Source organism: Acyrthosiphon pisum, chromosome A3, assembly GCF_005508785.2.
Source record: "Acyrthosiphon pisum isolate AL4f chromosome A3, pea_aphid_22Mar2018_4r6ur, whole genome shotgun sequence".
Taxonomy (NCBI): Eukaryota; Metazoa; Arthropoda; class Insecta; order Hemiptera; family Aphididae; genus Acyrthosiphon; species Acyrthosiphon pisum.
The window spans coordinates 6,911,965-6,935,166 of NC_042496.1; the positions used below are offsets into that span (position 1 = coordinate 6,911,965).

At 26.8% G+C, this 23,202-nt stretch overlaps 1 protein-coding gene across 1 annotated transcript in view; it reads right to left on the minus strand.

Moving 5' to 3' along the window:
• The window catches only part of LOC100162065 (rap guanine nucleotide exchange factor 4), a 262,441-nt gene that overhangs the window by 38,259 nt on the left and 200,980 nt on the right, over positions 1-23,202 (minus strand). Inside the window, exon 3 of the mRNA XM_001947514.5 lies at positions 20,750-20,887. Coding sequence (XP_001947549.3) covers positions 20,750-20,887 — 138 coding nt within the window. The remainder of the gene's footprint in view (positions 1-20,749; positions 20,888-23,202) is intronic.

Below are 23,202 nucleotides of genomic sequence, written 5' to 3' on the forward strand. Positions count from 1 at the left end.
ATTAATTATTTAAGTTTGTCAGTGAAAAATTTTATGATAATATTATCATAAAATTACTTAGTTTATTTTAAAATGTTACAAAACAAAACATATTAATCAATAACTATAACAATACTTTATAACTGTACTTAAATGTTATATACATATATGTATATCTATATTTAAATCAAAAAGTTTGGACGAATACATTTTTGCTACATTTATATCTTGTTTCAATGATAAAAATTATAATCATATTGTCTGAACTTTTGTAATTAAATTTTTTTAATGCCATTAATTATTGATAAGTATTTTTAATTCGAATAGTAAATTATGTTCGCTGTTTTCATATACAGTTAACGGACTTGTATCTACACACTACACAGCACCTATCAACGGACTATAAAATTTATTTTTTATAATTATTATTTATAAGGAAAAATACTATAATGTGTTCTTCAAAAAATCAGAAAATAAAACTATTTTAATATATTATATTACCCATTAAAACAGTAAACCTGTGTGTGATATGTCCACTTAAAAATGGCGGGATCGTATTAATTAGTATACATGACATTGTTTGCAAGTCTCATTGGCTTACATTTTTAGTGACAACTATAAATATTACAACAATTTGTTCTAACTACTAAATTGTATTGTGTAGATATACAAAAATATACTTAAATATGTTTGAGTCTAGAGCCCATAATACAGGGTGATTCTTTTTTCAGTGAACACTCATTATTTCAAGAAATGTAAATGTTTTTTAAAATATTATTTTACATAGTTACAAGTCGTTTACAAAAATAATATTTTTAAATGTTTTTTATTCTTATAATTTAAGTTTTACTTTTTTGAATGATAACATAGAGTTTTAATTTCATATTCCGAAGCAGAATATTTGTTTAAGTATTTTTAAACATAAAAATCGAATTTAGGGCGAGTAGTTTATGAGTTATAAGTATTTAAAGTTTAGATTATCGTAGTGGAGTGGTAAGTCTACTTCGCTCATCTAAACTTTAATATAGGTCATAGGTACATTTAACATTAGTGGTATATATGGTGTGTATGGATATGACCCAGATATTTTTGATTGCTAATGAACTTACTCATCGTTAACAATTCTTGAATTCCCGATGATTCATTAACATCACATATTCCAGTTATTCGCGAATATAGGGTATTTATAGGATAGAATTTATAAATTTAACGTTCTTTGTTTCCGATTATTTTCCTCCGATGAGTTCACAACAATAGGAGTATCACCATTCTTTGAATTTAATATTTTTTTCCAACTCTGCTTCAACTTAAGCACGTGCATATCGAGTGTGATGTGCGGAGGTGTATCTTAATTTACGCTTTATTAAACATTTTCACACTTGTTATTTATTTTATAACTATAATCAGGACCTTAATAAATTTCTAAACTAAAAATTGAAATTAGAAAATTCAAAACATAAAAATTATAATGATAAGGTTAGGGTTTATTCTTAATATTCTTATTGTCTTTAAATTTAATGTGATGCGATAAAATTACAAAACACTAGTGTTTTAAAAATCTTCAAATGATATTATATCGTTAAACGATGAGTTCTTTTGATATATTAAACATTATTGAAAATAATGAGTGCGCAGTGTACCATAAAATATATTTTATTCTTTGTTATTTTATTTTTTTTTTTTACTAATGGAAAATAGTGAATATTTTCATAAACACTAAATAAATTTATTGCACATAAACTGATTGATTGCCGATAGGAGGTAGATATTATGCTTTGATCATGTTAATAATCATTCAAGTATTTATACTTATATATAAATATAGACTATACCGTATTTACCTATGTGGCTATGTATAAAATGAAATATAATAGGTATATAAATTATAAAATATATATAATATAAAACAAAATACTGTCAAAGTATAATCGATAGTAGCCCACTCGTTTTGCTTCCAATAATAAGTAATAGTTGACATAAATATTATTGAAAATATAAATGATAATATACTAAGAAAAATAAGTCTTTGGTAATGAGTTCAATTAAGTTTTTAATAATTAAAATGATAAATATTATTATTATTTATTAAAATCAAGTTTAATTTATATTTTTTACAATTATTTTTCAGAATTCAATGAGGCATGTGTTTAGTTGGTATTAATTATGATGGCTTATAAAACCTACATTTTGAAAACATGCTTAAAAATATATATATAATAATGTAAGTAAGTTTTTTGTGATTGTGTTAAGTATTTACACACTACTGACAACACTCTTTTCCCCCATATTATGTTAAGAGAACATATTATATTTAGTTAAAAAAATAATATTTGAGTGGAATTTAGTAAAATACATCATATTACACAAAAAAAATCAAAATAAGTAACTAAATCATTTAAACAAAAGATGAGAGTATTTTATTAAGTATTTTATTAATCCTGCAAGCTAGATGAGTAGTGTCGATACCCCTTCAATAACACCACCATGCTTAGTTTAATTTTTATCATATCATAATATCATCTTTTAATTTTGAATGTGATTATTAAAAAAAGAATTATAAAACTGCATAGCACGCATCTATTCATTGTGCTCACAAGTGTCCTACAGTCAAAAATCATACTTATGTTATAACTATGTTTTTCAGATTTCATATATTAATTAAGAAAGTCTTGATCACTTGACAATGTTCAAGCTTTAAGTTTTCGCTCGAAATTATGTCGGAAAGCAAATGGTTTTGTTCTTTTTTTGTACACGCAAGCCATTCGGTAGAAAAAAAGTAAAACTTTTGGCACAAAAAATAACTGCTAAAAAAACGGACCCTATCATCTCCGGCTACCCACGAACTTAGGGATGACAGACAGACGTCGCGCGTCTAGTCTCGTACACAATGCGTTGTATCCGGACATCCGGTCATTAACACGCGGCGTGCGCGGGGTTGAATCGTTATCGAAACATAATAGGACGACGGGTGTCGCAATCGTAGTGAACGATTTGTCAAAGATATTTGTGTGGGTTAACTATCATTATTCGAGCGATCAATTGGAAAAGCGCCATCAAAAGATGTAGGCAAAAGAAGAAGAAAAAACGAAGAAAAAGAATATCGTCACGATAAGATACTATTATAGCTGTAGTTATGGTATCGTTATCGTGTCATCGTATAACATTCGACTCTCCTTGAGTAGGTACATAATAGTAGGTACTTTAAATGCATCTGCCCAGGGCGGTCAAAGTCGTTTTTCACTCGGATATTCGATTTATTTATTTATTTTGTCTACCCCATCATAACTCGAGAAAAATTTAAGAGCTATCTCCACTCTCTTACATGTTATATGAATAATTCAATGGCTCTTCTTATGGATATTGCTTTTTCGAGCATATTATTATTATTATTATCATCATTTTATAGGTACATAATATAGTAACGTTTTTCGATTTTCAAACGCCGTATATGAATATTGTGTTTACGTGAATTAAATATAATGAACTGTTCTTGTTCTGAACATTTTGGGTTATAATATTATCATTATAACTATATTAACATGAATTTATTATGGGTGAAAAAAATTAAATGTCAAATTCTAATTTATGACTAAAGGTACGTTTTATTTTCATTACTACACACACAATATTATAATATATTCTATACATTTTCGCAAATAGCTCACACTGACATATGCGTATATTTTATTACTTTTCATCGTATGTTGTAGAATATATTTTGTTATGTAAATAATATAACGCGTAATAATCGAATATTTAAATATAACAATATACAAATTTAATGCAAAATGTAAAATGTTTACATTGGTTACAAAAAAACTGAAAGTATAATAGGTATAGACACAACTTCCACGAGCCGTGTAAATTAATTTAACTATGTAGTTCTATATTTTAATATTTTATAAATTTTTAGCAACAAAATAATTTTTAAATTTCGTAAAAAATTCAAACTCTAAATGCTTAAAAAAAAATTTTGAGTGTAATATATTTTTAATATTTTTCAACTACCTTTGTATAAATACACTACCTTAATATATTAGGACCTTTCTATTAAATGTTCTTTTTGACCCAACAAATAACATTTTATTGACATTTATAGAACAAAAAACTAAAAAATTGGAAACTGCAAATATCCGTTAAAACAGCTGATAACAAGTCAAAATATTTTAAAAATTGTATCATGTATTTTATCAAGAATTTAAAAAAACAAAACTCACAGCATTATAAAATCAATACGTTCATCACTCCGTTCAGAATTTAAAATAATTTCGTGGGTAGTACATAATATTAATATACTTGAGTTTTGAATACAGTTTCGAAATAACTTTAATTAAATTGAGATTGTCAACTACTCAAGTGTGTATTACGATATTGTAGTTATTTTTTTATGTATAATACAGTTTTAATTGGTAAGATAGCGTTGAAATTTGCAATAAATATAGGCGAGAGGAAAACTATTGTATCTCTGATTTGGTTTCAAACAAAATCTCCAAGCTTTTCCTATTTTTTATTCCCACTTACCTACCATTTTTCAGCAAATGTATACCTTGCTAAAATTACCATACTACTTAAATTAATCATAAAACGTTTCGGAAAATAAGAGAAATATCATAAATACAATGAAATGAGTAATGAGTAATGGCTAAATAGCTGTTTATATATTGTTATCATGATATATACGTCTTTCTATAGAATAACATTTTGTGCAAAAATTAGTGATGATATTATGGTAGTATAATCCAATAAAATATTACATTAGTTTTATGAGAAAATACTAAAAAGAGTCAATATTTGTGATCATATCCCGTCCACAATTATTATGTGTAAGTTATTGTTAATTTATTGATATGTATGTTGTTTATGTCTGAAATATTCTCATGAAAAATAAGCTTGTTCCCAAAATAATTTAATATGTTTAATTTATAGCATTTCCATATTTAGGATATGAATAAATTATGGTATATTTTGTATAATACTCTAACATATTACACACACGACGTCTTGATATATTTATAGTATTGCAGATTATAACTTACGAGCACCTAGTACAACCTACTATAGTATTTATAATCAATTATAATATCAAACATGATATTAAGAAGCTGCTAAATATGCCAGTATATTTAGCTGAAACGAAAATGATAATGTACCTATTTACATTGTATTTAATGTAAAGAAATATATTACATTGATAAATATATTGTTAATATCTGTTATATTTAACACATTATTTTTAAACCACAATCAAGTTTATCAACAAATATACATTTATTATTGTTTTTAGAAAGTAATTGTATAATATGGAATTTATTTTGTTGTCTCATCATATAAAATAATTTTGGTTTTAATACACATTTTTTTCATTAACAATTAAGCAAGTTCAGTGTTAAAAAATAGTTGTTTAGAGATTTTTATTTTCATTTAAAAATAAATAAACGCCTACTTAGTAGAATTCTTTAAAATAAAAATTCTCTGGATCACATTTTTTTTTTTTTTTGATAAGGAGTGAAAAATAAGGGCGAAACTCAGCGAAGTAATAAAAACAATAAGCAATAAGTTACTACAATGGATTATATTTTGTATCATTTATTATGTTCCTTGTTTTTTTTCAAATAGCTAAGGGTAGGAAATATACAGTTGGCCAAAGGACAATATAATGACATAAAAAATGACCCTAGAATACAGAATAATAATAATATAATAGTATAATACGTATCGGTACATAAACTCGTATAGGTAACTCATTTTGTGTGGAAAATGTAAAAGTTAAGTAGCGTATAATGATCAGAGTATCAGACGTATGTAGATCGTAATTCATAATGCCTTAATTTGAGTTTTCTTTTCCGTTTTGCCACGTTAAGTTTATAGAGGGGTTTAAATGAATTATAGGTACCACCACGGAGTCCATAACACTTACTATTAAAACGAAATCGAAATTATATTGGTTTGAATATATTTCACTAATTAAATATACATTTATAGCCGTTATATAGCGAGTTTAATATACCAACAATTAATCGAGAAAGCTGAACCGAAAGGTAGTTAATTCGTTGCGTTAAAAATAAAGCAAACAAAATTATTAATTATTATTAGATTTAATGCATGTAGATAAAATACGATGGAATAACACCCAAACTAATCATGATTATAAATTATGGGCGCTTCAAATATTGTTGATGCACAACATAAGCGTAAATATCGCATCAAAAAACACTCATGAAATAATTATTTTAAGTTATTGCGATTCGACGATAAGAACTACAAATGTGATGTTTTGCACTCTGATAGTTTGATATATATAGGTTCATGGTCTATATGGACCATTATATAATATACTATATGTAATATGCATAATATCCGACACGGTGGTGCACGATAATAAATAATTGTGAAAAGTAGAAAAAAACATATAATTTAACAATATATACCATATACGTATAATATTATATACAGTGCGGTTTTACGAAATCAAACGTCAAAAATAAAGAAGTATAATATAATATAACTTATAAGCCACAAAACGCATGCGGTCTCCATGTGGCAGTTGCGAAGAAAATAAAATAATAAATTATACGCATGGCATCTCTATCCTCTATATGCAGAAAATACTTCAGTGACCTATTAATTTGACCTCCACATACATCTTTGACTCCGTCCATTGGAATTCATTCAGTTTCGAAATCGAGACCAATAAAAATAATAATATCCTTAATTTATATTTAACTTACAGTTACAGTTATACAAGGACGTTATCTCCTTAACAATGTACAGTTAGATAGGACAGAATAATATTATCTTACTAAATATTATAATAGTTTGAATGTAAAAATAATATAATAGTATGAGAAAAAGTAAAACGCTGTTAGATAATTGTTATAATAATGATGATGATGATGGTGTTATAATCTTACTATGTGGCTTGATTTTATTCTTCTCTTAACATTTAGTAATAGATAGGTGTTTCACCGATGATACTGCAGGACTCTTATTGGGATTTTGGTACCTGTATTTACTGAAAGACAGAAAGATATCCGTCTATATAAGTACCATCCTATTTAATACCTTAGGAAATCTGAGTATTTGAAAATACGATTCTTATATTAGTATACTTAAAAATTCTAAAAATCCGGATTCCAACGAGTGAAAAATTAAAGCATAAAACGGAATTGGGACACGGTTGACAAACCTCGTGTTTTTACATTAAAGGATATAATATTATGTGTAGATAAACATAATAATAGCTGCAGGGAACATGAAGATAAGTTATCGTCACTAGTATGGGCAATTAAGGTCGGTAAATCAAAAATATCACATTATATTATTTATTCGAGCTGAGTTATGCGATGACGGGTACTAATTGAAAAATTAAAAAAGTTTATACTATATATATTTTTTAAATATTAACAAAATATTTTTACAAGGGTAAAGTATGATAATAGGGGCACAAAACTTTTCACAAGCCTACAGGCGCTTTCGATCTTAATCTTCCGCGGGTCTGGAGATGACGTTTTCATATTATTCGCGTATTAATATGCAATTCGTCAGTGATCCTCGAATAATATTGCAGTAATCGTCGCACGGCAGATTAAAACCACTTCTCCAGTAAACACGCGACGATGACGACTGTTTGTGAGGGTTTGTCTTGGAAGTGCTCCATCGTACTCGGGCACGGTAATCAACCACCGGCGACAGACATGTTAGCATTATTGTTATTATTATATAAGTATAACGCGTACGTTCCGCAGTAATTAGCCACGATACGATTGTGTCGCCGGGCCGTTGTATTTTGCACCATTAAATATACATGGTAATTTATTGTTTGCGAGTCCGCCACAGCCACTTCAATAATTTGTTCACGGACACACACACACGCGCAGCTACCCTCTCCCGTCCAAGTCGCATTTCCGGTTTTCCTGCCGGAGACGAAGGTATACTAGCCGGTGACGTCCGGGTCTCTCCTCGTAATAAATTGGCATTAAGATCCGGTCGGACGACCATAATATATTATGTGCGCAGTGCTTGTGCGTTTGTTTTCACTTCGGTGTTCTACACTGATATAGGACCTGTGTAAAATACCCATGTGGGGGGTGTAGGTACTTACACTACCTTATATAACATACTACTGACATATGCGCCATTATCCTAGGCCGAGCGGCGGCCCAAGGGGACGTTCGTATACGCGCGTAGTACGACCAACAATTACGTGATTGAAGTAGGTACTTATTCGTTTTGGGATGGATGTCCGCAAAATTATGGATTACAAGAATAATAAAGAGGTATTCAAAATACAACAATAAAATGTATCATAAAAAAAAAAATGAGGTAAGAAGAAAATAAATTGGTAAATTGGTATCTGCACGAGACGAATATTGGCAAGAATTTTTACGTTATTACATTACTGATTCCTATTTATTCCTTCCAGAAAATGTATTTTATAAAAAATAACATTGAAATTCGATTTTTTTAATCTAAAATAATGAAATTTTTATTTTCCAATCTAAGTACTTGCACTATAACTAATTGATTAAAGTTATTTAAAAAAGTATAACATTATTATATGTAGGTACGTAGATTAAATGCATATAATTTATGGGCTAAAATACAAAATAACGGGTAACCAAAAAGTAAAGAGAGTAACTATTTTACAATATTATTCATTCAATATAGTATATTTATTTTAATACCCAGTTGAATAATATATTAATAATAGGTATGTTCCATAAACTCGTCTGTAATTGGTAAATCTATCTACATTATATTATTTCTTAATAAACAAAAATCTTGGTGATTTATTCGAATAAAAAACAACTATGCCAAAAGGTTAAAAATTAAAAATAATCATAACGACAGTATATTGCACTTCTTTAGTGTCCTCTCAGATTTTTAGTCAAGTTGGAGCATGTACAGATGGTCTTCGACGAAGGTCCTAATATCATAATAAGTAAACGAAACTACCGTAAAATCACTTTCAAAGTTCACCGTTGAAATATCGCTAACAATTTCCGATGCGAACCCTATATAACTAGAGGAATTGTACTTATACCTCTCACGCTGCTGAAATTCAAAGTTCGTTCTATACATTTGCCTGCGACAGCCATAAACAAGCAATTCACTGTCCCACAATGTCCAGTCGTTGATCATAATCATGTCTTATCCGATGTCAGTCATCAGAGGCTGTATTAATGGTCCGATTGTTTATCGAGATACATCCTTTGCACGCTAAACCCACGACACAGGTTTATCAGACCAGACGAATTTGATTTTGCATCTATTCATTGAATGGTTTACTGTTGTTTTAATTGTATAACTGATGTGATAGTTTATCAACTTATAATTTATAACACAGACGAACCCAAAATATTATAATAATATATAGTTTGGTTTATTTTTAAACGAGATGGTTATGTCTATTTGTTAAATATTTCTACCAAAATAAAATATGCAAAATTTTTTTCGGTCAAAGAAAAAATCCAAAGTCAATATTATACCATGATATACTCCTATATTATCTTCTTTTGATTCCTGGTATAATCTAAGGCACACACATTTTATTCAATATCGTAAAAAATAAATAATGAAGGTATATAGGTAGTATGTATCGATTAAAAATGTAACTATTGTATATCAAACTATTTGATAAAATTAAGTGTTATCTGATCCTAAAAAAGCATTTATGTTTTATTTAATTAGTTTATTTTAACAATAATTTATTAACCTTGATATGGGATAACTAGCTTGCTTCATGTAAAAATGAATATTAAAAGAAATAGTAGTAGAAAGATTACTTGCATGCTAATATTTATACTTGTGTACAGTTATTATTATTTTAAGTAATTAACTTTAATTTTTGTCTTGATGTTTAGTAATAATTCTATTAATGAATAATTAAGTTAAAATATTAAGGATTAAGTTATTATATAAGGATTCAGCTAAGAATAAAAAAAATATTCTATATTAAAATACAAATTTAAGAAAAAACCAAGTAAATTATTTATTTCACATTTAGTTGTACACTGAACAAATAATAATTATAAACAAACAACGTTATTCATATTATTTTGATGAAATCTTTATGTCTTACTCATTTATAAAACTATGTTTGTGAAGAACAATTAACTTAAATGTTTTATTTTTTTTAATTCATTCTTTTGGAGTTAGCCAGTATAAATATTATGCCTATATTTTATAATTCATTATTACAACTACTGAGATTTTCAGTTTTTAATTATTAACAAAATATAAAAATAAATTATACTAAAAACAATTTTTTTTTGTAAATAAATATTAGGTATATTCATAAATGGACCATTTTTGTATGTCATTATACATGTTCCGGCGAGGAAATTAAGTTTGAGTGGACTGTATTTTTTTACATTTTTGGTATATTCAATGTAGAATAAATATTATAATTTATTAATAAAGGTACCGCGACAGTAACCAAATATAATAATTTATATTAGGTTTGAATCGTAGTAATAATGTGTATGAAGTCCATCTGTGCAAGTCTGCCTCGGTTGGGTCTTGCTGCAGAAAGCTCCGTTGAACACGCACTGACGAGATTTGGTGCTCCGCACTCGTATTTATAAGCTTGGTCTCGCCCGCTGCGTTGACTGCTGCTGCTGCTGCGCCAACCACTGCGTTTTTCCCTGGTAGGTCCGTCTTTGCTGCGGTCGGTCCCGTGTTCTGTGACAGACCGGCGCCAGCCGAGTCAGGCACAGAACACGGCACCGACGCGGCAGCTTATTTATTCATTTTCGCCGAATACGCGGGTCATCAAAACCGATTGGTTTTGAGCAATTTTGTAACTGTACATTATTGCAACAGGTGCCCCTTGTGACCGAACCGGTCTGAACCGCGCTCTGCATAATATATAGATCCGGCTGATACAGTCGTACGCCTCCCGACGTCAAACGTGCTTGGGGCAGCGTTTTATTCGCGACTATCGGCTCACGATAGTGCCGACCGACTGTATTCCGAATCTCATCATATTATGCACAAACAAATAGTCGGCCGACTTGCACGGATACGTTTTTAAATAACTATATTACCCTTAAGAAAGATTGTGATGACGTCGGAAAACACTCCGCGTGGCGCGAACAATACATTAGTACTCATTATTGTATTAAACAAAAATAATGATAATTTTATGATATAAACAATTTTAACATAACTAATTTAATCTTCTATACCTTATTACATTAATGTATTAATTATTGTTTAACCATAGACAAAAAAATAGTAAGTATTTTATATATATAAAGGACATTTTTACTTAATATAATTGTACTAAATTATTTTTTAAATTATTATTGCCTATATAGGTATATATATAATATACATGCATTATGCATGTTAACTTTTAATTATTTTTTTATATTAGGTAGATATAAGTGTAATACGAAAAAATATCATTTAAATCGGTATGTATAAATAAAATATGTTTTTTTTTCATTCAATCTGTATATTATATCACAAACAATAGGGTACGTATATTATGTTTTCTGAAGAAATTGTGAAATATTTTGATTTATTTGGCTATTTATTGGTCATACTATTAAAAATTCAAACATTTTTATAATATCTTATAATATTTCTATGTTATTTGTGCTATTTTAGGTAATATATATGAGTAATATTGACATTTATTATACAGAAAGTTTTGTTTTCTACTATTTTCAAGATATTTGAGATATACCTTAAAGTTTCATAAATCAAGTCTATCTGATGACAGTTGGGTATACTTTGGTTTGAATTATTTCAAAATCTCTACTGATTCTCGAAAACAATTTTGTAGAAATTCATAAGCCGTAGGACATCTTATATTAATAATTGTCACAATACTTGAATACAATTGTAATTATTCACTGTTAAGCTTTATTAGATAGGTACGTATCTTGTAAAATTGGCCTGAGAGTACCATCTATAACATATTTTATAATCTGTGATTTATAAATTATTTCTCAAAGTTATTACCTATTTGATGTTTATATGATGGATATTCATAGATATTATTAACATAAAACTGAATAAACTTTTTTAATTTGTAAAGTAACTTTACAAAAATGATTTCATTATTGTGGTTAATAATTTTCATCGTTTGATGTTTTGAAGAACGTAATACGAAATTCATTATAAATGTATTTTAATTAACCATACAAACAAAAAACAATTGTTTCATAAATTAAATATCTACTTTAAAATTAACGAATACTTCCACCAACTATCTACTAATTAAATATAAATAAGTACCTAACTAAAAAAATATAAGTGTACTGTATATAATAAACAGATGAACATTTCATCGTATTTCCATGTAAAATAATGTATCATACCACAGTGTTTTATTAAATTACAAATAGGTAAACATCGTAAATTTTATGTTTGATAGGTGTTTAATACATATAAAGTTGTTGGGGAAATGTTTTACGATAAGAAATTAGATTAACACATATTAAAATAATTTCAAGAAACTTTAATACGAAAACTTATAAATCATTTAATTATTATATTTTAATTTGCACATACAAGTCGATTACAAGTTTTAATATTGTTATAACTTAAAATAAACCAACCAAAATATCCGAATTAATGCGCTCGGCGCCAATGTAATTTTGTCCACAAAATATCCACTCCACAGGAAAATGACCCTGTCCTGTAGAATCAACCAGATTTGATAATTTTTTTTTAAACTAATAAAGGTAATATTCTACAGTCTACGTTGAACTCCGTTTTTCAATATTTTAATCGATACTTTATAATATATCTTTAAAAATGAGACAATTTCTAGCTTTTTTTTTACAAATTATTTATACCATTTTTTGAAAAAAAAAAAATACGACTTGATTGTGGCTTGTAGGAAGTCTTTTTTTCAGGTAGAAAATAGTTATCAAAATCTGACAAATCTACAAGAGCTGAGGATTTATCGCTGTTAAGTTATTTTCTTTGATAAATAGTACGCCTATACAACCCGTATCAAACTACCCAAATATGTACCAAGCAGTAGATAAGTGGACAAGTATTATAACTAAGGCGGAAACTAAAATGTTATATAGAATTTTCAAATTGTATAGAACTTCGTACAATTTGAACACCGGCACCAGGCCCCTTAAATTATTTATAGGTGCTGTGGTAGCGTTAATGATGCATGATATAATTTCATAAAGCTTCACAGAATTTGTGTTATTTCATATGAAATATTTCTGCTGAAAACATTCTTTACCGACATACCTATTACATTTCACGACGAATGTTTGTTATAAAAATAATAACTGAAATTCAATAGAGCAAAATAATAATATTGAAGTTAAAGACAATTTATTCTTCAAGTACATGTTAGCAAAATTGTAGTTTATTACTGAATAATTAGTTTTATTCTAATAATTAATGTTTTGTCTTTAAGCGAAATTTCTTAGGTTAGATCAATGCACAAAACAACCAACAACAATATAGTGTATATATGCCACCTGTTGGTTTATACAACGATTATTCTAAGTACATTATATATATTATATTGTATCAATATTAATTAAAAAATAATGTCTACGGTAAGAACAACGAAATAAAATAAATTTACGTTATTATCTTAATACAATATAGTATTATATTGAACGGTTAGTATGCGTACTAATATGCTTATACAGTAAATATTGATATACGATTTACCATAGTTAAATAAGAAATATAATAGGATTTTAAATCGAGTCAAATCCACCGTTTTTAAATTTATAGTGATATAAAATGAATACATTAAGTTAGAATTCATATGTGTAAATTGTGGTGAGTGGTATATAATACCTATATTTTCATACTTTCTGTTTTCCATAATCCTCAAAATATATTTTCTTTGGTTTAGGGTATCGTTTAGCATTTGGTTAGATTCCCAGTGATATTAATATATTGTTCTAGTCTCATATAGTTATCTCGTATTTATTTTTGTTATAAGGCCTTATTAACCATTTCTATATTAAAGTTGGAATGAGTCTAAGATTGTAATTTCAGAAAAAGCCATTCTCAGAAATAATACAAGATTAAACACTTTTTCGTTTTTTTTTTAAGTCATCTAAATAGGGTAATCTTAAAAAACTTAAATTAAGTGTGGACGTGTGGTTATAAGTATAGAATGGTTTAGTTTCTCAACATATCAATTTCATTTATTTAATTTTCATTTGGACGATCGTTTTTAAAAATATTTAAAAATTATCATATATATGTTAAAGAAGGTTTTAGTGAAGCACAACATGTGGAGCACATTATATAGGTAGCATGTTATAACTTTTGCAGGTGAAAAATACAAAATAAATCTTGAATTTTCAGTCTTCCCAACGATTTGATAATGTTATTTGGACTAAACAAAACTCTAATATCTCATTTAAAACAAATCTATGTCTGCAATAAGTTGACTGTCAGTAAAAGATTATTTCGAGTACAATAATAATAACAATATATGTGTTATACACTTATACCTATCTGTTTTGAATGCGATATGTGAAGTTGTTAAATATATTATAATGTATACTGTCATTCGTGCATGTACCAGTTAAATCGATTTTCGTTCGGTCTATATTCTTCGGTCTATATATCTATCTTTAATACGATATAGGTATATGATAATAAATCAACTAAAATATTCACTTTCACTCTTCACACGATCGGCTAACATCCGACGTTTTCAAACTCTGTTTTTGTCACAACACAAGATAAACTGTCATTGGACTAAACTATTATTCTTCTGCAGAGGATAATAGCGCGTATGACGTGTGCATTATCTTTATTATACTATACTGTTTTATCATCGTGAAAATACATGACCATTATCATAATATTATATTATAAATATTCACCAGAAATACATTTGCATGCAGTCAATTTACTGTTATAAATTGTCACGAGATTGTTGGCCACAGTGTTTGATAAGCTAATTAGACATAACTAATGCGTTGTTCAGTTTTTCTGATTTCATCTTTATCGAAGTTATCTATTGGAATTTTTTGTTAATTTTATTGTTATTTACTATAATGGTTAAGACTTAAGTTAATATATCAAATACAATGATTAAAAAAATTTAAATCGAATTAAAATATTAATAAGTAATGGCAAGATGAAATTGAAATACATACCAACAGTGATTTCTACTATATTGCCGTAAACAAATCTAATAAGTATAATGCTGGATTAAAAATGATTTCAGTGTATGTTGTAGATTTAAAATAGTTGAACATAATAAAATATGATATCTAATGTGGCATATAATGTATGGTTAAGGAATAATTACAAATTTAAATTAAATAAATTATAAAATAACCAGGGAAGCTGTTGAAGGTTTCAAGTGTACTTTGTCATTGAGTAGGCCACTGAAAAAATGGGGTGTGTTAAAATCGAATTCAATAAATATAATAAATACATATTATAAATCATTGCATACGAAAAATAGCAAAGATGAGATGTCAGTCTCTATTCCTGAGAACATTTTCTAATTTATTTTATTTATAGGTAGTGCTATGAGCAATTTATTGTTACGGTATGCCAAACTAATTTTTGACATTACAATAAATTATAATATTACATAGTAATATATCACTATTGCAATATTGTTATCGACTTATAAATCAATACCAAACTAGGTATTGTATAACTGTGTAAAGTCGTTCGTGATAAAAATACATCTAATATGTATACCTACGGAATAATACGATCAGAATTTAAAATTGTAGTTACACCTTTTTTTATACAACTTATTTCAATAAATCACGAAAATATAAAACGTACGTCTTATTGCTGAAATTAGTTGTTACGATATTATTGGTTCCATACAACTACAATTAGCTCATTTGAATGAACACATTAATCTATAGAATTTGTGCGTGATACATTTAATTACAATAATAACGCTAGGTAAGGCTTGAGATAAAAATTCTATATATTACAACTTACTCATAATATCTTCTTTAAAAGATATATTTATGTCGGTAAGAAGTAAAGACAAATTAATTCTTGATAAATCAGACTGCGAGCACTTACAATACCATATTATGATCCTATTAGACTTTAATATCGAGACTGATAAATTTTAAAACTCACTTTTATCGAAAATACATTTTATGGTAGAAAATATTCAAAAGTTAAAATTACTGTAAGGTGATAAATAATACTGTTCAAAATTTATAAATATTAAAGAACTGATTTCACAATGATTAATCTACAGGTAAATAATCGTAAAAACAAAACCATAATTCAACCGATTTTAAATATTTTCCTCTTGAATTTCTATGATTATGGATCAGATGAGGACTGAGGAGGATATTATTAACAATATGTAGTAATACAAATATGCACTAATGATATACTTACGTAGTTAAATAGATTATCAGTATAATAGTATAACTTTAATGCATGCGTCATAATGAACATTGTTAGATTGTTGACTTATGAAAAGTTTTTATTTCTTGCAAAAATGTATAATATTATTGGCAAATGTATAGATTTTTGTGGAGTTTGTAAAGTAATCGGGAACATTCTAATATTATAATATAGGAGCAATAATACCTTAACATGCACACATTTTTTATTTTTTATTTTGCTCGTAAAAAGGTTTTATAGTAACTAAAAAAAACGGTCGCGTTTACGTAGGTGTCTCAACATGGTGTCTCACTGTGTTTGCATGTGTTTTCACTTGTAAGTACACAGGTACACTACACTACCCTTTTATTGACGAAACTTTAAAACTTATATTTCAATAGGTACTTAACTTCAACTTTAGAAAATATTAATACAAATCAGATCTATATTCAGCTACGTCACGCCAGAACCCTGAGTTTGAAATATAGTTCGAAAAGAAAAAAACTTTGATGTAACTATTTTGTAACGAATTTTTAACCACAATACATTTTTTTGTTACTAGTTTTTAGACTAATATTTTATGCTGGGTGCTGAATTGTTGTTGACCCGGTTTTATGTTGTTGACTCTTATTGATAGACACTAGACAGTCTATCGGGATTATTATTATTAATAATGTCATGTATTTAAGCTAAATAGTAATAATAATATTATGTTTATAATTGTGTCTTAAATTATTAGATAGTATTATCATGAAAACAGTGCTCAGAAAACTAGAGATAAGAAAACCGAACTCGTACGCAATAACGTACCATAAAAATATATTTTCCACTTATATTCCTATAAATTCGCATAAAATCGTCTAAAATTATGATGTTTTCTTAATTTGTTTTCAATACGTATGACTTATTATACATTTTGTAGGTTTTAAAATTATGAATTCATATATTATTTGTATTATTCATTTTTGTCTTTATAGTTTATACACACTTTTAACCCATATTAGATAGATATCCTCGACTTTTCCATCTTGGTGAATTTGGGTATAACGAAAAACTTATAGTTTTTGGCAATTATTTAAAGTTATGTAGATACATATATTTTATAGAATTATATTATGTATATTGTACCTATATTTTTATATTAAATAATATTCAAAGTCTATTACGTCATCCTAGTATCTACAGGCATTAAAAATTGAAATTCTGAACTTCCGTGTAAGTAACAAAAAAAAATATACCTCTAATACATTTCGTTACAAAATATAAATTCCTAACTTTGGGTGTTGTCATAACGTACCTTCTATATTTGTATAAATCAGGGGTCAGCTGTTTTTCAACCTACGCGGGCCATATTTTTTTTTATCAGTTTTTCATTTAGCACTGCATCAAAAAATTAAAATATACGTTATAAGTATTAAAAATACAATTTTAACATCGAATACTAATATATGTATTGATATCATGAATCTTATTGTTATGAGTTTCGTTGCTTAGTGTCCATATTGACTAATTTTGAATGAAATATATATTAATAGAGAAAAATTTGAAAATTAAATATAAAAATAATTGTACTTATAATTATAATTGATTTTGAACCAACAAAATTAATTTTTCAGTGAAAAAACTAAAAAGTATACAAATATTTACTTCTTTTCTACTTTTCTAGTGTGGTTTTTTGAGTTTGAGTATTTTCCGCTACTTTGCTTATATCTGTTTATATTTTATTGGATGTTGATTTTTTTAAAACTGAATTCAATAGTGTTCGTCAACTTAATCAGAAATAATATTTATTTTATTGATATTTAATAAGTGAAAATGCCTTCTTAATATATGTGCTACCGAAAGTAGTAATTATCATATTTTTAGCAAAACTTTTACTACCTTTAAAATCTATTTCGAAAAGACTTGAATAATATATTTTTAGTTTATTACTTTCTTTAGAAATAGTTTTAAGAATATTTTTGTTTTGCAGCTCTATTATCCCATCAGTAAATTAGATTAAAATTCTCAATGACAACAGGTAAAGGGTTTTGAAACAACTTAATTTTTTTCTCGAATACCCACGTAGATATCAAAAAATAGTATGGAAAATGAATTTTGTAGGTTTTCAATTATATATATAAAAAATATTTTTTTATTGTTTTCCAGCATAAAATTAGTTTGAAATATTCGACCACATTTTTATAGAATACGAAATCATCCAAACGCTGTTCGTTAACAGGATTATGTAATAATTTTAATTTTATTTATAATAATTTTATATCTGGAAATATATCTATCTGACAATAATTTGTCTTTACCTTATAATTTCGTATTCAATTAATCAAATAATGTTATTACATCAGTTAAAAAGGCAACATTAAAAATATATTTCTCTTTTAATAATTTTAGTTCATTTTCATCCTTTTCAGATAAAAAAAAGTATTTATTTAATTTGGTCAAATAAAAAACCATTTCAAAATCACATCTTTAGTTCTAAAAAAATGTATTATATCCTCATATTCTGAACCACGTTCTTCTATAAACGTTTTAAATAGTGCCAAAGCAATTATACGCATGTAGTTAACCGTTAATACTAGTATACTACAATATTCATTACATATTATGTTCTTGGTCAAACTTTGCAATGTTATGCCATTTGATGTAAAATCCAACAAAATATAATATAGGTGCTTCTTTTTCTTCTTCCGCTATTTTTGCATTTATTTTCCTTATAAACCTTAAGTAATTCCTCTCATATTTCTACCACCGTGAGTAGTGACACTGGTTAGTTTTTTTCTAACTCAGATCAAACTTTTTAAATGTTTTGTCAAAATTAATAAAAAAAAGTTTTTTTCCGTAGCATTACATAAATATATAACACTACACTTCCTTTCGTACTACATAATATTATATAGTTCAGCGAATTCTTCGAAAATATTAAAATTCAAATAAATTCCTGGAATAAACATTTAAATTGAGCACTATCAGAAATATCAGAAATTTCGTCGGTTACAATATATAACAATTGAATACAAACATTTCTTCTTTGAGTTTGAAAATTAAATTTGTTCCGAACGCGTAACTCTTTGGTACGCCTAACACAGGTCCTAGATGAGAGACTCACCTCTTCAAAAAAAAATATTATTATCTACTGCAACATCTATTATATTCGTAAAAAATTAAACGCCACGAATCGAAAGCATACAATGAATACTTTATATTTATTACAGGTGGATACATAAAATTTGAATTTTAAATATGATGGGGAATATTTGGAGGACCACAGAAAAAAGTTACGTTTGGCATAGGAAACGATATAGATCTTGAATATCACTACGTTACATACGATTTTAAAGAAAGTCTATATTAATGCGTTGTAGCAGAACTTCACGAGTGTAGACGAACGAACGAGCTAATAGCAAAATATGATTGACGATGTGCGTTTTTCATCATAATAGGCGTCCCTGGGTGAGACCCCGTACCTAGAATGCGCCGTTACAACACTTTTCATCGTCGAATTGAAAGATGTTTTTTTTCATAAACTTTGTTTTCCTTTTTCTTATGCCGGTTACCTGTTTATTAATTTTATCACTTTTGTATACAATAATAATGTAATATGCATGTTCTGTGTCTTAAGAAGCAGGGAGATTATATAAATATATACATAACTTTAAAAAGTGCATTTATATTCATGGAGTGTTGACTTGTAAAATTACAATACCCGGTGAAAAATAAACGATAGTGTTTAGAAAATAAATAAATAATATTTACGGTATTTTCTACAGGTTAGGTTATTATGTTTATATGACCCAAAACAACAGATTTATTTAATCTCTTTACTATTGTTCTGTGTTTTGGTTGGTATAATATTGTAATATTACAATACAACTATTTTGTTTGTGGTTAATTATTACTAAACAGCGTGTTCAAATAACCATTCGCACTTTGATTTATTAATAATTTATTGTGCATTATAAATTATTATTATGATTATCTAAGTTAAAAACAAACTTTACCAACCCACAGGCATTATTTTTACTTCACGTATAATTCCGAGGACAGAATAAGTTTAACATTTTTAACGAGTTTAATAAGCTTAATAATAATTTATCTTTACCAATCGTGGTACGTGATTCTTAGTAATTAGTACTAAAAATTCATTTTTAAACGCAATACGCGCTTTGATGCAATTTTTTTTATAGAAATTTCAAAATAGTTTGTACTACGCTAATTTTAAAATCGAAAAAAATACATCATTAGTTGAAAAATTATTATATTATAACAATAAACTATGGTTAAAACAAAAAAATAATTCCTCAAAATGTTTATATTTTCAAATACACTAAAAATTAAAAACAGCAACGCAGTACCACAATTGCCTATACGATGCGCCGTGTTACGAAAGAAAAAATATTTTAGGCAATTAATTATTTTTTTGAATGATGTCACTTACGTCCCAAATCTTTTTAAAGTCGTTCTGGTGTATCCTGAGCAGCTCACATGTAGTCTTCGTGCACACTGTCATATCTCTGGGCAAGTCATGGACTATTGATTCGCCGAAAGTCGCACCAACGTCCAGACTGACAACGGCCTGGAAGAAATACGGAACGGTATTATTCATTACCTAATGTATCCAGTGAAAGATACCTAAATTTTTTACTGTACACAATGGATACAACATTGTTATGAGTTGAATTATTTAGTATATTATAAACAATGCATGAGATGTTGCCTTGATTATTATTATTTTTTTTTAATTCAGCAAATAAAAATATTATTAGTATTTTAATAATGAATTATTATTTCAGTACCTACGTAGGTACTACATTATATTATATTTTATAATAATGATTATATTAACTGTAAAGAAAATCTAAGTAAGACCAAATGGTCCTTATAATAACGTATTGCATTATCTATATCTTTTACCACTTAACGAACGTCGAATACTTCTACTTTCCAAATTTCTTAATAAATTATTATTAGGCGCTATTGATTGTCCGGAATTGTTATCATTGATTAATTTAAAAATAAATAACCTTAATACCAGAGATCCGAAACCATTTTACCCTCAATTTTCAAATAAAAATTATATTTTAAATTCCCCCGCTAATCTCCTCATGGTAGCTGGTAACACTTATCCCTTTGATTTTATATAACTTATTGTCCATTATCTTTATTATATACCCTATCGCACTTTATAGTTTTCTTATTATATTCATTTAAATACTATTAGTTTTTGTATAATTTCTTTTATATATTTTTTTTTTTCTTTTCATCTTGTTTACTAATTTGTTAATATCTTATATTCTTATGTGCAAATATTCGAAATTGTAATAGGACTCACGTCCGTATATTTAAATAAATAAATAAATAAATAAATAAATAAATACAATCAAAATATTAAAATGAATTATCATAAACAAACTTTATGAATTTGTTTGTTAGTTTTGTATTTATTTTTGTAAACGTTGACAGCACATTATATATAATATATTTGATAGCATTACTTTTGCATCTTTTTAATAAGATTTAAAATCTACATGTAGTCAATAAATAATAAATCTATATTTTGATAAGATCATTATTTATATGTATATTTAAAATAAAGATATGAAAATTATGATTTTTATAGACATCCAATTTACCAATTACCTAAGTGTTATATTATGGCCATTTTTAAATTATTCATACCATATCACTCGATAATAATATCTAACATTGATGTTAAATGTTTATTTATACGAATTATACTGTCTATATCTGAAAAACTAAACTGATAATTATATCTATATTATGATTTATGACTAAACTAATATAGAAGAAGTTTGGATTAACACTGAAATCATAAACAAATTATACAAAATGTAATCTTATTAGTATTAAAACCGAAAACTTTATGTCGAACACCAATATAGGTACGCCGGAATTGTTACTTGATATGATAGCTAAACTTTTTTTCAAAATACGTGCTGTAGGTAGATATTATTTTATCTTAATGCATAGAATCATAATAAAATTCATAAAATGTATAAACAAATAACAAAAGGATTTTTTAAACATTATTCTGAATATAAATTAATTGTCTAAGCTTGTACAATTTAAAAATGTAATCCAATTCCTTACAATTATTTATTGATCTAATTTACGTGGTATTATTATTAGTATTTTTTTTAATTGAAATTCATTCAAATACCTTTGGAAACGAGATTTGATTAATTTCCCTTTCACTGCTGTACAAAGTAATATATTTATGTTTTAAAGATATTTTTTTTATTGTTTCTATATGTCTGAGTTTTTTTCTTCTTTATAAAATGGTAATGGTTATCAACGAAATTAAGCTTGTAGCTTTAAAATGAAATTTAATTGTTAAAATAAATATACTATTATATGTATTTAAATAAAAAGTATTTGATGCAATATATTAACACATGATATTATAATCTCAACTTCTACTTATCGAGCAAATAATGTTACATGTAATTTTACAATATTTGAACCACTATTAAGGAAAATACATGTTAAAAAAAAATGTATAATGAAATAATAAATTATTGAACGGAATTGAACCCCTTTCAATTCCAATGCGCAGGGGGCGCGTTTTATAAATATTTGCCAGACCAAAACTTTTTGAGTATCGAATAATGCAATTCTAAATATTTTAACTTCACATAAAATGAATGTGTGATCGATTACATTGAGATATAAATGTCTATATAGTATATATGAGTATTTTTCGTGTTTTCATAATATTGAAAATGCAATTATTTCTACTAAAACCTTCTAAAATATAATCGTCTAGCATTTATTTTATAATTTACTTTTTTACTTTACTATTTATTTCATTACTTCTTATAGTATTTAATATACAGTAGACGCCGCTTATTAGACTCAAAATCGTCTGGA